The sequence below is a fragment of the Ricinus communis genome, chromosome 10 (assembly GCF_019578655.1).
Source record: "Ricinus communis isolate WT05 ecotype wild-type chromosome 10, ASM1957865v1, whole genome shotgun sequence".
Lineage (NCBI taxonomy): Eukaryota > Viridiplantae > Streptophyta > Magnoliopsida > Malpighiales > Euphorbiaceae > Ricinus > Ricinus communis.
In genome coordinates this window covers 21,140,828-21,158,248 of record NC_063265.1, presented here as the reverse complement: position 1 = coordinate 21,158,248, position 17,421 = coordinate 21,140,828, and the positions used below count along the sequence as shown (strand labels likewise).

Below are 17,421 nucleotides of genomic sequence, written 5' to 3'. Positions count from 1 at the left end.
CTAGAGGCGAGTCGACCAAATGATCAAGCATCTCGGTAATTCTCTGGCCTGTTAATTTTAGAGTTCATTGATAAAAAAATTATGTGTTTAATTATTGTGTTAGAAAAATTATATGAGGCTTATTAGTTAAAATAATAATTGTCAGGCCGTCTGCTAATTATAGTGATTTGTGTTGTGTGGCGGAGTCAGAAAAAATAATTTATTGTGGTGGCTCGACTCCCATTAAATAAATTGTTGTAGATTTAAAGTGTTTTCTGGCAGGTCCTGGATCCGTTATGCGGGGGGTAGACGTCTGTGTTTAGGGGAGGTTCTGCCGAATTTTCGATAGAATTTACGCGAGTCAAAATTTTTAAACAATCAGTCCTAAGAGTCTAGGCCTAGGGTTAATGGTCAAATATTTTACTGTTATTGATTGATTTATTTTCCGTGATTAGATAATCCATCAGTTCGGCTTGTTCCACTCGAGGCATCAGAGCAGAGCTAGGAGGTCGTCAGAACTGCCAGTTAAAGTCATATATCTTTTTATATGTGTCATGCCAAGATTTCACAAAATAGCTCTGATTACATTATTTAATATTTTAATTATTTAGTTAATCACTATGTATATATGTTTCATTTTCTACATTATGATTTTATTGATTGCGTCTTGACTTGGGATGGGATGGCAGTAGAACATGCCACCTGATGGGTTGCATCAGGACCGCGCGCGCACCGGTAGAAATCTGAGACATATAGTAAAAAAGATAAATTTAAAAAGTTAAATTTAGGACTTGCCCTGGTCGAGCATTGCTCTCTATGCTGAGTATAGCAAGTTTGTTAGAGTAAAGGTTCCTGGTCGAGCATCGTTCTCCGGGCGCCGGCTTATTTGGAAACTTAAGTGACCAGGCTGGACTTAAGGACCCCGGTCGATCTTCACTCTCTGGGCGCCAGTCTTATTAGAGTAAGAGAGACGAAGGGCTAAGACTATTAGTGATAATTAAGTGACCGAACTGGATTTAAGGACCCTAGTCGACCTTCGCTCTCTGGACGCTAGTTCTGTTGGAATGAGAGAGTTGAGACTGTTAGTATTGAGGCTAGGATTCTACCGAGGTACTCCGTCCTGTAGTATGAAATAAAATTTATTTTATTTTATAGAAGCATAGCATGACAAGTATTTTATTTTAATTAAATAAATATTTTATTGAAGTATTTATATTCGTTATGGGATATATGATTTTAACTCACTCTCGAGACTGACAATCTCAATTTCACTATTTTTAAGGTATGGTTAGTTTTCTGCAGTTCTTTTAATCTAGCAGCCCGACTCCTTCATCCTTGGGTTAGATGTAACTGAATTCATTGGTATGTTAACTTTTAAAATTCTAGATTCTCCGCAGTAGAAATTTTAGACTTATCAATTTGTAATTTTATGTAAACTCAAGTCTTGCCTAATTATGCTGGGAGACCGAATTAAATATGTAGAATTTGATATTAAAATTAATTATGAATCAGTGCTTTTTGGATTGAGTCCGAGTTTCAATTTGATTGAGTTAGTGAATAGTAAGGCTTACTACGAGATTCAGTGGCCTTAAGCCTACCCATTCCCTAGTGCTGGTCACGGACCCACAGATCATGTCGTGACTTTTTTTTTCATGCATAGATCCATGCCTTGATCACACATCTTTTTTATTGGGTTTTTTCTCTTTATTTATGCAATGAAATTCTTTATGTCGAATTTGTTTTATTATTTTATCCTTTTAATGTCTCTTTATCATATTTCTTTTTTATTCCTTTTGATTTTGCCAAAAGGGGAGATATATTAATAAAAATAATACTGATAACAAAAAATGAGCCTAGGTTATTAGACAATTACAAAATGAGCCTTCAAATTAGAATCATAAACTTAATATCATTTAAAGGGGGAGAAAAATCATATAAATAGATAATTCCTTTATCTAAAAACTTATTTTAGCTTCTCTTGACATTTTATGTCCCTATCTTAAAACCTACTTAGATTAAGGGGGAGTCCTTATTTCTAATCTTAAACTTATCTATTACTTATTCAATTGCACTTATAATCACTCAATTTATCTTTATAATAAATTTAGTTATCAAAATAAAAAGGAAGAGATTGTTCACATAAGGGTCAATTGATCTCTATTTTGATCTTAACACCCAAACTGAGTTGCTAATAAGTTATTTGAGTGTTTATATGATATTATCTTAAGGGACAAGGATTGGACAAAAGTGCCTTAAGCTTCTCAAGAATATTTTCAGATAACCTATAAAGCGCGAGGGCGCTTTCCATTTGGTCAAATTGACCATCTACATGTAAAGAACTCTTGGAAGACCCCCAACCACATCATGACACTTGAAAGTCAAAGAGTCTTCTCTTTGAAAAGTGCAAGGGCCTCTACAGTGCGTGAGGGCACTTAAAATCAAAGAGAAACATAGAATATGGCAAAAGGTTACGTGACTCGAAGCATGAGGGCGCTCCTAAGTGCGGACAAGGCCTTTACGAGGGCGGTATTCACATTTAATGCTGAGTTAGTGATCGTTACAAAAGACAGTCGCTACTGTAGAGCCACGTGTCTGGAGTCATTGGAGTCCCAACAACTATATTCAGAAAGCGAGAGAGCATTTTTCAAGCTGAAAGTTATTTTTTACCAAATCATCAAGGTTTATAGTTAATGAGTTATGAGGTTATTTCTAATATCTTTTAGGATTTGGTATGAGTATAAATACCTTTATAAAGACATAAGAGATAAGAGTGTGAATTCTTTAGTGTCCAAGCTCTTGCAAATTTATTACTCAATTTTCTGTACTTATTCTTTTATTGTATAGTGTATTAAGCTGAATTTCTTTATTTAACTAAACAAAAAAGGGTTTGCATGACAGCCTTGGTCTTAAATATACAAGGAATTGGTTGTTGAGTTTCCATTAAAACTTAAGGGTTAAGGGACTTAGTGAGAGATTGATTCATTAAGGGAAGATGTTTAGTGTTAGCTTGTCAAAACACCAAGTTGTTGGGTTAGCTTGCTAAAATTCAAGTTATGTAATCAAGATTGATTATAACAGAATACTTAAGTGTGATATCAAGGAATGGACATAGGTATGATTATTCTCAAACCACTATAAACCCCTTATGTCAATTTCTTTAACTCTTACTCTCTTCTTATTTCCTTGTTATTGTTTTGAGATCCTTGTGATTATCTACTTCAACTACTTTCCATGATTTGAAGTCACTAATTCAACCCCGCTTCTTAGTTCCAAAGGACAACAAAAAGCCCACTTAGTTTAGCCCAATTTTATTTATTAAGTCCAAATTTACCAACCTCTAATCTTAAATGGGCTATTTTGGGATAATTATATTTTTGGTCTAAACTTATCAAAAGAATGACAATCGAGTGGTTGAACTCTTAACATTAACAATTTAGTGTAGTAATTTGTAAGAAAGACAACAAAAAGCCACTTAGTCTAGCCTACTTTTATTTATTAAGTCCAAGTTTACCAACCTCTAATCTTAAATGGGCTACTTTAGAATAATTATATTTTTGGTCTAAACTTGTCAAAAAATGACAATCGAGTGGTTGAACTCTTAACACTAACAATTAAGTGTAGTAAATTGTAAGAAAGACAACAAAATAATATTTTTAATAGGTCATACTATAAATACCGATGTGGATTTTTTATGTTAAATGAGATGAAAAATAAAAGACATGCGGTAAAGATGTGTTGTAAAAATAATAAAATGATAAACTTGTCTGTCATATACAAACATGTTTTTACTAAGTTATTAGAGTTTTATAGTGTGACAATTATTAGAATTTATGAATTGGGAATTAAGAATTAAGATTACTAAATTAAGGATTAATAGAGCTCAAAGAAAGAGTCATATAAGATAAAATTTATTCTAAGGCCATATCACTAATTAATGCATTTTAGTTTTTCACGTACTCAAATTGTTACTCTCTCATTTATATCTGTTAAAAAATTTAAAGGAAACCTGAAAGTCACCTGCTAAAAATACTACTTTATTATTTTTTATAGGTTGTCAAAATCAATTGTTAATTTTAAAAATTCAACTACTCGATTGTCATTTCTTGACAAGTTCAGATATTAAAAATATAATTATACTTTTTACATACAAAGTTTGTTTTAATTTTCTAATTCTAAATGAGTTAGTTTATTAATTAAGCATGACAACGCCCACCTAAGTCTAGTTGGATTTTATAATTAGGCCCAATAATCATTTTATTAACCTAATGGTACAAGTTTTAAGTGAAAATTTAAATTTTAAAGCCCTAAATCTATATAAGTTAGTTTTAATTAGTAATCAAATAAGCAAGTACTTGTCCACTATCACAGATTATAGATATCAAAGAAAGCAGAAAAAGTAAAAATTACATCCCTAAGAATAAAAATGACAAAAACTAATAAAAAATGAATAAAATAGGCATAAACTAGTAAATCCAATCATCATGAGAAGATATGATGAAAACTATCAAAATCGTGCAACTAAAAGATGAACAGTCGATTAACTATGCTACAGAGCCGATCAGCTATTCATAGAGTTGATCGGATCTAGGATTAGTTCTAAGCCGATTTCAACAAACAGTAATTTCAGAATTCCCAAAACTGATGTACATGCATAAAAATACAAAATAATGATTAATATATATGTGAAATGCAGTAAAATAAGTAAATAACTTAATTTCTAGGGCAAAACAACACTAATAGATTTTAAATAAACTAATGGTAAATAATTAACTCTAAAGCAGATTTAAATAGAACTCAACTAAGTATGGCAATTTTTATCCAAAATACTAAAAGATAAAAAATTTAAAGTTTAATCATGCAACTCTAATAAGAATCATGGCAAAACTTAGATCTAACCATGCAAACTCATAAAAGTTATCCGGTTTAAAACCCTTACATGCATATCTAGTGAGAATAATATTAATTAAGTAAAACATCATAGAAATTCTAGATCTAAACATGTGAAGCGTATATCAAATAATATTCATTGTATAAATCCTAAACATATAAGCTTATAAAAATATTAAATAAAAGAAAAGGAAGATGATTGTTTAATAAATCCTCAATTTGTCACCATATTATGCAAATCCTCGAGTCTCAGAAGTAGAGGAGAAGGTTGATCCAAAGATGGAGTGAGAATCCAGAGTGTTTTAAGAATTATGTTTGTTTTGGAAATCACATTACGTTCACCAACTTATCAATTGTTCTGTCTGCCAAGAATTGACAACCCCCTAACCTAGACCAAAATAATCATCCTTTTAATTATCGATAATTCAAAGAATTATTGATAATTAAAGAGATTTATTAAAACCTTTTATTGATCGATAAATATAAATTTTAACCATTTGGGATAATTATTAATAAAAAACTATTTATTTGTAAAAATAATTCAAAGTTAGATAATTATCAATAAAACCTTATAGAAAGCACATTTTAGTAATTATCAATGTGTAAAATTGAAAAACACCAAAAAAGATGCAAAAATCCAAGTTTTAGGCCAATTGAAACTGTGTAGAGCCGATTGGCTCTAGGTTAGCAATTTTGAGGACTTTTTGCACTTTAGTCCCTAGATTTGGTAATTTGTTTGATTTTGACCCCAAAACTTAATTTTTCTTGTCAATTTAATCTAATTTGATTTTGAAAAGTAATATTTAGCTCAATTACTCATAACCCTAACCGAGATTTTGACTCTCCTCGACTTTGTGAGACTCAAGTGGAACAATAACTTTTATCATTGGATATTTTATAATTTTCTCGATATCTAGATTCGAAAAACGGATGCTTACACTTTACCTTCGGTTTGTTAAGATTTATAAATATTTTCATAGTTAAGTAAACCGAGACAAATCATATATATCAAGAATATGGTAAAAGAATTTATGAGTTGCATAAGCTATACTTCGTAGGCTCATGAGATCTCGAAGACCAACCTTCGAGAAGATGTATGCAGAAACTTTTAGCTTTGATTTAGAGACAATGTATGTCGATCCTTTTTATGATCTTGTAAGTTCATTATTAGCAGCTCATAGATATCGCCCGTCTTCTTATTCTTGTTCAGTTTTCTAATAGCCCTTTGTCCTCTTCTTTTAGCACTTTTTCAACCCGCTTCAATGCTTGTTCCCTTTATGTCCTTACCATTGCCCACTAGCTCAACTTCTCTATCAGAATCGTTATCTGCCCATATATCTTTTGCCCCACTGTCTTGGACTTCACTTTCATCCTTGGAGTTGTACCAGATGTTTATGGCCATTACCAACTTCTTTTCACCCTCCTTCCATACTTCTAGAAGGCAAGAGTCACTAGTTACTTGCTCATCGTCATTTGATCCCCAAACACTCGGCAGACTGTCCTTAATCCGAATGTCGACCGAATGGGGCCTCGAATACAGACCTTAAAGTTAAATTTGCTCGAAGGATGCCCTAACAGGTCCTCATACTCATTCCAAAGTTGTTCCACTTGCCATTCCCCACAATCTATCAGGTCCTAAATCTCATGTTTGAGACGATTGTACTAATCTGTCACATGCTGAAAGCCTAGTGATACTTACAATATTGACCATTATGAAGGATAAGATCTTTTTTTGGTGATAGGGGCTTGAGTTTCTTGCTCCTTACTAGATTTTAAAACACCATAGTTAATGGTGCCCCTAGCTCGTTGAAGGTTTTTTGTGGGATTTTTGGCTCTGGCTTTGGCACTATTTTGGGTATGAGTATGTCTTAGAAGAAATCCATGACCTCATCTTCACTAAAATCAAGGGTGATCATGGATACCTAGTTGGGGTAGTGTATTGTTGTAATTAGGCAAGGGGTTTCTTTTTATTACTGGGCTAGACAGGGTCAGTCAACTTTCTAGCATCAATAAGGTCTTAGATTTCATGCTTAAGGCGGATATAGTTTTCTGTGTGGTTTCTAAGTGCTTGGTGGAATTTACAGTAGATGTTGGGTTTATAACTAGGTGCATTAATGTTTGGTAAGTTTTTAAAGGTAGTAGGTTGGAGCAGACCATTCTATATTAGCCTTTCAAAAATCTTCAAGAGAGGCTGCTTGAAGTTAGAGAACCTCCTCAGTTGCTGGACAACATTCACATCTAGGGTTCTGCTTTCTCCAGCCTCCCATCTATTCTCATACTCTTTCTTTTATCGTTCTTGATTTCTTCAACCTAAAGCCCATTGTTATACAAATTCATGAAGGTCTTCGAGTTCATCATCTTGAGCCTCTCAGTCCATATTGGAAGAACATTTTAGACTACTATACAAACCTAGTCCTTTTTAGAACGCTTGTTCTTCATCAGTCCCATCTTATCCTCCACTTAGTTAAGAAATCAGAGAATGACTCATTTGGTTTTTACTTAGTGGACTCAAGGTCCCTTTTTGACACTTATAAATGAGTGTTGTAGTCATATTTCTTAATAAAAGAATTGCATAAATCTCCTTATTCAGCTTTGGCAGTTTTTTCGACTCTATGATACTAATTTACAGCAGGTCCTTCTAAGGGCAATACAAATAACTTGACAATTTGGGTCATACTCAGTTGAGTGGTTCCCATTATGATAACATATTGCTTTAGATGAACTTTCAAGTCACCAAACCTGTTGAACATGTTCATGTCGGGCATTCTAAACTTTGTAGGCAACTTGTCCTCAGTTGTCAAAACTAGCTCGTCAAAATCATAGGTCAGGTCCAACTCTTTAATTGCCAGCAATGCCTTACATCTTGTCGACTCTTGCACTTAAGGCACTCATAGTTTTATTAGTGACAAGGGTAGTCTCCCTCTTGGCCTGGTCCAACATAAATTCATCAAAATTCTAGAAGTTCTGGGCACTCCCCTCCTAGTAAGGTCTTCAAAATTAGCATTAACAGTAGTTATAGTAGCGACAACAACAGCTGGGTCAACAACAACAGGTGGATTGGCTACCACAAGGGCAGCTGGTGCAATTGGAGCAGTAGGTGGGCCTTGATTTGTAGCCATCCCAGCCAAAAGTTTTTGGAGCTCCTCTTGAATCACACCCCTCAAATCATCGATGACAACATTCTTAAGAATCTCGACATCTTGTTCATTAGCTCTCTCATTGGCCATCTTTAGTGCAACTTCGACTTCGATCACAAGAGCTTGATATTACCCTCTCTAGCCTACTATTGTCTTGTCTTTTCTAATCCAAATGATATTTTGTATGGCTTCAAAAGATAATGTTAGTGTGATGCATGAGATGCATAGTGCACATGTAATGCACAAATATAAAAAGAAGGTTAGCGAATATAGAAAAATTTACAAGATACTATACAAGCATCCTTCCAACCTTATTTCTCCTACATAAGATTCATGGTGAATCTTTCTTCCCTAGAATTTTAGGCCTAGGCTTTCTATCAACAGGGGATAGTAATCCCGATGCGCATGTTATAAGCTCTTAAATAAAATTAAAACAAACAAGTTGATATTTCCAATATAATAGTAAAACCTCCATATTTTAGGCTAAGGCTTGTCATCACAGTTTTAGGCCAAGGCCTTTCGATATATGGGCTTAAAACACTTATAGGAGAGAATATCTCATATAGCAAGCAATAAGGTTCCTAAGGAAGATTACTACTATTATTACCATGAGTTGAGTCTTGAGTAAGGATAAAAGGATCCCACAAATAAAAAGTATCCTTCATTTGCTCGTCTCTCCACCCAAGGGTCCATGCAACGAAGGAAATTTACTCATTATTTGTGAGTGATGGTTAGCCAGTATCATAAATTCAAGGTTTGAATAGAGCTAAAGAACTACTAACCAACGCCATCGAGGCTATAGAGACCAAAATGTAAGATATGCAATGTAATATTTACTCATTAAATAATAAAATTAAAAATAGAGATACATTAAAATCAACTTCTCTTATCCCTAATGGAGTCGCTATTGTGGGCGGCGATTTCGGGCACGCACCTAAGTGTCTTTAGCGACTACGGTACAACAAGGCTTTTCAACCTAATAAGGAACACGTTAATTAATCACAGAGAAAAGTGTGAATCCCCATTCTCTGGGACACTTTTACTAATTTAGTGGTATTTCTCGATTCCATAAGGAAACTTCGCTACATCTAGAGATAGATCAAGAAGCCAACTTCCTTATTTATATATCCTTATTTTTAAAATTTATTGTTTATTGGTTTATTCTTTATAAATGATACAATTTATATTTTACAAGCAAACATCACAACATGTGAAATCCACCTAGGTCTAGTTCATTTTATTTAAGCCTAATCCCCATTTAAATTATTAGCCTAATTAAACTATTAATTATATACAAGCTCATCTAATCTAAGCCCAATTATAAATTATATTTTTTTAATTTCCAAAGCTTTTAACATAAATTGACTATCTTTTTTTACATGCTGAGGCCCAATTGGATGACTTTATTCTAAGTGAACCCATTTAATTAATTAAAAAGTATGACAAAAGTCCACTAAGTCTATATAGATTTTACTTTCAAGCCCAATATGCCAACTTATTAACTTAATGGACTACCATTTTATGTTAAGGTCCAGTTTTAAGCCAGATGTCTATATGTCCAGTTTTAGTTAAGCAATTAGATATCAGATATTTGGCATACAACCAAAATAAAATAAAAATAAAGTCAGAAAATTAAATTTAGCTATTACAATCCTACTAGAACTAAGAAATAAAAAAATAACTAAATTGAGTTACAAAGTATGGAAGCCAAAAGAGAACAAAATCCAAAATTAGGTCACATTTTGGAGCGGAGCCGATTGGCCTGGGTCATTGCGCCGATCAGCTCTAGGACTTAATTTCAGACGATTTCGCTTAATTCTTCAATTCCCTCGCCTAGAAGTCGATTAACATGCATAAAAAATAAATAAAATGATTAATACATAAAATAAAACCAAATAAAGAAATAACTCGATTAAATAGAATTTAAATACATAAAAAATCAAAAAAGGACAACTAATAAAGAAACAAGAACTTCATATGGCAGATCCTAGATTCAACAATGTAATCTTAAAAGGCATAATCAATCACATAATCATATAAAAAAATCATAAAAATAAATCTAACATGAAACCCTAGTCATTTCAAACCCATCAAATCCAAAAATCAACGGAAATTATGTTATCAAATTCCAAAATCCAGCACAGATCATGTTATCAAATTTCAAAACCCAGCATACATAATCATAGCAGATATTAATCCATCAATAACCCTAGATCTATTCACATAAGTCCTATAAAGCATTGGAGGTTAACTCTAATCATGTTTCTAAAACCATAAAAATCAAAGAAAAAGAGAAGAGGATGCTGATGATGAAGGCTTTTGGAAACCCTTAGGTTGTCACCGTATTATGTTGATCCTCGGATATCTAGAAATGATGAGGAGGTAGAATCAAAGATTGGATATGAATCTAGCCTTTTTAGGATTTGATTAAGTGCTTGTTTGAGTGAAAGAAAAAATCCGTCATTCTAAAGAAAAGTTTCCTAGAATGGAGTTGTTGCTTCACTAGTCTTTTCTCTCAATTGCCTAAAAACTCTCTATTTAAGTGTCGTAGTTAATATATACTGCTAAAGATTGCTCTTAATAATTGCTAACCCTAAACCTAGGACATAACATTCTATTTATAGCTTTAGGGTTTAGAAAACCTTAGAAATATTAGTTGATATCAATAATTTATTAATAAATCAAACCCTTGATTTTATCGGATATTTAGTTAAATGAAAATCTATTTAAAATTTATTTAAATTCAAAAAAGTTATTGGCTCGGGAGCAAAAAGTTTATAAAATCCCTTGACGTTTTAAATCAATTAAACACATAAAACAATATCAAAATTCAGAAAATAGGCCAATCAGAACTGTGTAGAGCCAATCGGCTGTACGCGGAGCTGATTGATGAGGAGCTAAAAAATTTATAAAATTCTTGCAATTTAGTCTCCAAACTCTTGAAAACTATCGATTCACCTCTCAAACTTAATATTTTTCTATCAATTGGGTTCAAATTAATATTAGAAAAGCAATTTTAGTTCAATTACTCACAACCCTAGTGGCATACATTCGTCCTCAAATAATTCCTTGGATATCTAAATCCGAAAAATAAATGTTGACTTCGATTAACTAATTTTACTAAACAATTTCATATTTATCAACTGCAATTTACAAGTGACAAATATTAACTAATATTAAGAGTTAAATCAAATAGACTTCAAGAAATAGCTAATTATAATTAAGAATTTATTTAGGAGAAAAGTGAAAAAGAGCAATGTAAAATAAACTCAACAACATGGAAGCGCAGATGAAATAAAATAATATACAGAAGCGAGGTACATAAATGGCCACCAAAATGAAGCTTAGCAATACATCCAAAACATTGTTGTTGTGGACTCTAAGACCATATAGCTAAATGGTCTAGAGTCCACAATATAACTTACCCCGTATTAATTAAAGCATTAAGTATTAAAGTGTACTAAAACATTCGTAAGTAACTAATCCATGGAGAGAAGTAATAAAAAAATCAATTTAAAACTTGCAAGGATCAGATGTAAGACAGCTTAGAACATAATCTAATTTAATTACAGAAATTATCCTTGCTAGATTTGTAGCTTGCAAGATAAGAGTAGTGATGGCAGATTCCAGCAAGTTTTTTCTTTCTTTCTTATTAACTTAGTTTTGATGGCAATATTTTTGTATATTATCAAGAGAATATTAAAGTTGTAAAATGAAAGGCCTTAGATGGGTAAAGAACAGAGAGTGGCTAAATAATTTGACATATTGGGAATCATAATTTAGGTGTTTTTATATTCTAATATAATAGGATTTTATTATAAATAGTTAGGTCAGAAAATAATATCCACCAATTAAAAATATATTAAGTTTCAAAAGTTAACGGGCTCTACATAAATGATTTACTTAAATCAAGTTACCCACAAAATAACTCATTGATACCATTGCTTCATTAAATATATAAGTCTACATAACATAAATAAGAACCTAATAATACATTGAAATTATTTTAATATATACTATTTATATATAATAATATTTATTATGTTCATATTTTTTAAAGAGTTATAAACAAAAGTTACATTACATTATATATATTTTATAGATTTATGTATTTGTTTCATATGTATTTTTAGTATATAATTAATATATAGTTTATTTGACATATTTATTAATTATGTTTAAAAAAAACTAAAGGAAATATATAGTAAAAGGTTTGCTAGGTAACCTTTCAAAATTTTAGTTTATTGAACATTTTTATTTTGGAATTATTTTCATTTTTCGGTTGCAATGCAAATAATACCAATTCTTATTCAATATAATGAGATACAAAACTTATATTAGTTTATGTTGCTTATATGTTATATATTTATTATATTTATAATTTTTAAAAAAATATAAGCAAAAATTACAATAAATAGTATATATCTCATATATTTTAGTATATATTATATATATATTGATTTAATTTTAATATATAATTAATATATAAAGTTTCTTTTTAATTGTTTTGTACTTTTAGTATCTATTTGATGTATTCTAATTGGTTTATATTTTTATAAATTCGGAATATAACCAGAATTGAATTATGCTTCTGTAATGCGTTGCATTTAGAATAATATATTTTTTATTTACTAAAAATTGAAAGGAATAGTCCTAGAAAAGGGTATATGTTATACATACATACATAATTTTGTATGTATGCATATATGTATGTATATTTCTCTCAAATTAATTGTTAAAAATGAACTAAATAACACAGATTCTATAAGAAAACATGAAGAATGGAATGTAAATTTTTTAATCAAATATCAAATTTATTAATACTAAGCTAAAACATTTACTTAAGGAGAGCTATCAAATTGTACTATTCAATTTTCTTTTAAAAAAATAAATATTTTAACCAAAGTATATGTATATAGTGAAAGACAATTAAATAATCAAAAGTTCAATAATAAAAGTGTATATATCAACTTAAAATGTATAAACTAGTTAGTAGAGGAATTATTTATCAATCATGCATAACAATTAACATCACTTATATGGACATGCACCCATAAGTAAAAATGTATAAAAAGAAAATAAATACAATAAAAAAGAAATAATTTAAAAAAGTATATAGTATAATGTTCTTTATTATTATTAAGTTAAAAATATTAGAATTGATTATTAAAAATATCGGCATCTATTAATGTAATTTGATAAAATATAAAAACATTACAATAATTAATCCTATTATTGTTTTGTTAACATTAGCCCCCGGACACTAATTAACACATTCCCTTTCTGTTTCCTTCTTTCTCTGCTGTCTCACATTCCATAGAGTCGCTGCACGGTACATGAGAGTAAACCTTTGAATTATAATTGATTTTTAGAGATTTTGAACAGTGAAAAACTGAGAAAGCAGAGGTTGTTCGTAGATAGATAAATGGGATCTAAGCTACAGAAAATAGAAGGAGATGAGTCAGTGGTATTGCGCATTACTCACTCCAACCTCAAGACCTTCTCTGCCGATGTTCGCTTCTCCCTTGAGGTTAATAATTTTTCGTTTCTATTCACTCACTACTTCTCATACTTGCCATTTCTCATTTTATTTCTTTTGTTTTCTTAGTCTACAGTGGAATCTGTGAAAGAAAAGCTATGGAGGAAATGCGGGACTTCAGTTAATTCAATGACATTACAGCTATATGATGACACCAACTCCAAGATTTGTGATTTAAGTGATGATTCAAGACCCCTTGGTTTCTATTCTCCTCTTGATGGGTCTGTTTCTCTGTTTCCAAATTCTTTTAATCTTTTTTTTTTTTTTCAATTCTTTTTGCTAGTTTCTTTGTTTATTGATTTTGCTGCTGTTTTTTTTTTTTTTTTTTTTTGTTTTATTGGGACTGGAACAAAAGGTATCGGATACATGTAATAGATGTTGACCCTTCATCAGTAACCTCAGGTGGGTGGCTGGAAGATACTTCATTGGTTGAGAAATACACAATTTCTGAAGAGGCTTACGAAAAACGTGGAGGTGAGTGGGTTTTCATTCAAACTAGACTTGTTTTAAGTTTGATATTCTTGAATTTACAGTATTTCTTTTATCATGAAATGGCACAATTTTATTTCTTTCAAATGATTCATTTCTGTAAGGAATTTTTGTAGATTATTGTGATTGCATTTTAGGTTCAACTTGCTACCAATTGTCTTTTTCAGGCACTTTTAGAAAATTTAAGGAAAAATTGGTCTCTCAAAATCCATCTGCCTTCGAGCCTAAGGTACGCGTTCGGTTATTTTCTTGCTTTGAGGGGCTTCTACTGTTTTCATTTGGTAACTAACTAGTACATAATAAATGCTGGGTGTCCAAATCCAAATATGATGATGCTATACTAACATCTCTTTCACAGATAACTGAAAACTACATGGAGGACTTGTGTGCAAATATCAAGGTTGGTATTTGTTCTGTTGGTGTTTTAGACAGTAATTTATGGATAAGTTCAGTTAGCTTCAATTACCCATTACATAGAGTTAAAATTACATTCCCAATGCTTGAAATTTTTTCTCTTCTGGCTGTTGATTTAAGCATTATATAGACTGCAAATTTGACATGCTAGGAAATTTTTGATACTGCAAATACTGATGATTAAGTTTCAAGTCTTTAGACCTATATATTCTATCCTCTTTTAAGTACAAAGAGTGAATTCATTCATTTACATATGTTCCTATATCAAATATTAGTTATTGGCATTCCTCACGTCTACTTTATCATGGCACCTACCTTCATTTTTCTCCTTCAATTTCCCTATTCTTGAACAATTAGTTGGGAGATAGATGTGAGGTTGAACCTGGGGCGAAAAGAGGGATTGTCAAATTTGTTGGTCGAGCAGAATCTCTTGCACCAGGCTTTTGGGTTGGAGTTCAGTATGATGAACCATTGGGGAAACATGATGGCTTGTATGTACATTAATCTCTCTCTCTCTCTCTCTCTCTCTCTCTCTCTCTCTCATTATTTTAAGTTTTGCACATTCTCTTTTTCTTTTCCTTTAGTTTTCTTGGTCTCCTCTATATATCATGTTAGCATGCAAGAAGGCCCTATATAAGATTGATGTTGTTTGTTGATCATAGGTGTATTAAGGAAGAATAGTGTTGTAAGTTGATTAATTTTTAATTAACAAAAATGAACTTTAGGTTTATTTGTGTAGATTAAACAATCAGAGAAGATGCTTAAACCAGAAATGAATCACACATGTCATGAAAATTTTTGAAATAGATTAATATATAATGCTGTCTGAATGCTATTGAAATTTAACAATGTTGAGAATTCAATTTTGGGTTTGATGATGCTGCAATCTGAACAGAGTAACATTTTCTGAGTGAATCCCAGGGCTGTAGGTGTTATTTTCTCAGAATGACACTGTTATAGCAGATCATAGAGGATGGGAACCATAATATACTGAACATGATATGCTGGGCCTATGTTTGTATGCAGACATCCTGTCCTGATAACGGAATTAACTTCATATTTTTGCCTTGTTCTAAATTTCTTTGAGAACTATCTTGACCAAAGTCCTTCCAGAGAATCTAACACGTAGGGCTTGTTATTGCTGCTTTATGATAGCTTGAACTTACCCAACACCCATTTTAAAATCTCTCACTCTTGAATCATTATGTTCTACAATTTCACTGTTTCTTGATCATGTGCCAGGGTGAAAGGAGTACGCTACTTTGATTGCCCCCCACTTCATGGTGGAATGATCAGGCCTGACAAAATAAAGGTTTGTATGGAACTCTGTTCTTGCAATATCTGAATGATGGAACCCTTGCATTGCTAATGAAGAAATTCAGATCTAGAGTATTTTATAGCCGATACCATAATGACTTCAGATGCTGTAGTTTTGTATGTATTCCAAGGCTAAAAATATGAACCAGTAGGTTGAAGGCTGCAAAGATGTGAGGCAATAGGCTCCTATGAGCTTAAAGTTTGTAGTGATGTGGGTTTGCCTTACTGTCTCTAGCTGGTTGACTGCCCTGCTAGTATACTTGTTAGAAACATGGATATGGAGAATTTGACGCTGCATATTTTGTTACTAATAGCAAGCATGTTAACATTTTGTTTGCACTGCATCAAGGACTTTTAGGAGATAAGAGTGTGCACAGAGCACGCTGCAAAATGAAAAAGCTGATCACCTCGAGGACTAATGACCTTTGAAGTTTCCCTGTTAGAGTGGAACTCATAAGTACCAGAGATTGTCAATATTCTATTTCGGGATGCATCTAGCAATTTTGGGGTCATAATTCTCCTCCTTTCCGACTCTCATTAACATTTTATTTAGGATTTATGTTCATTAAAATAGGTTCCCTCGCAGGTTGCAACTGCAACTTTGTTGATTCTTTTTATCTCATATAACAATGCGTAATGCAAGACTTTTGGGGCCATTATAAAAAATCTGAGCCAATTTTCTTGACTGTAATTTAAATTTTGAGGAAAGAGCCCAATTTTGTTGTTTGCTTTGCTATAAATGTAAGAAACTGAGTTTTGAGCTTACTCTTTCATATTCTGTAGCCAGTTTTAGGAATTTATCCCAATCTCTTAGTGCATCTTCTTTTCCTATATGACAATTTTTATTGTGTGGGGGTGGGTGGGGGAGTTCAATCAAATGCATGTTTCTGAGCTTTAGAGCTGTGACAAGTTGGATGAATCTTATATTTTCTTTATTCAGATACCTTACCTAGTCATACAAGCATAGTAAATGATTCCACCACTGTTAGAAGGCATGAGAAATCATACTTTTACTCTCCATGACTTCGTGCGACATCAATCTTCATTTATTTCAATTGTTTTTGGATGATGTTTTCTGGGTAATATTCCTTGTATCCTAGTAATCAAGACAAATTCTGAGATCAACTACTGCCATTAATAGCATATTACACAATGTAAATAATTTTCAATATCGTTGAAACTAATAAAAGTTCCTGTTGAGAACATCCTAGAGATTCCCAACTACTGACCTGTATCATTTTTCTTTTCTGAACACTGGTACTTAATTTTTTAATGGATGTTATTCTTCAGGTTGGTGACTATCCAGAAAGAGATCCTTTCGAAGACGAAGAAATATGAACTGAAGATGCAATCATGCCCCTTGCATGCTCTGTATAACCATAACTTGAGTGTTAAATTGATGTTCCCAGTGCAGTTTTTCTTTCAGTAGCTTGGTAGGTGAAGATTGATGTTTATAGTGGAGATCTATGCAGGGCCATAAAATTAAAACTGAAGTGTTTGTCATCCGAAAATTTAAAGGATGATGAGGTGTTGCAAATCTATTGGCTTGTTCGAGCAAGCCAATACTAAGTTGCACTTGTAAAAGGGCAGGAGCTAAGTGTCCTCTTGTTTTTTATAAAGTTTCTCAATTTGTGCACTATTATGTTGCTGTGTGCCATT

The 17,421-nt window shown here is 32.0% G+C and overlaps 1 protein-coding gene across 1 annotated transcript; it reads left to right on the top strand.

Annotated features, from left to right (window-relative positions):
* Positions 1-13,253: 13,253 nt before the first annotated feature.
* Positions 13,254-17,404, top strand: LOC8260410 (tubulin-folding cofactor B). Its single transcript, XM_002529114.4, has 8 exons — positions 13,254-13,533; positions 13,612-13,763; positions 13,898-14,016; positions 14,199-14,260; positions 14,390-14,431; positions 14,803-14,936; positions 15,688-15,757; positions 17,053-17,404. The coding sequence occupies exons 1-8, from the start codon at positions 13,429-13,431 to the stop codon at positions 17,098-17,100; spliced, it is 732 nt and encodes a 243-aa protein (XP_002529160.1). The 5' UTR covers positions 13,254-13,428; the 3' UTR covers positions 17,101-17,404.
* The last annotated feature ends 17 nt before the right edge of the window (positions 17,405-17,421 follow it).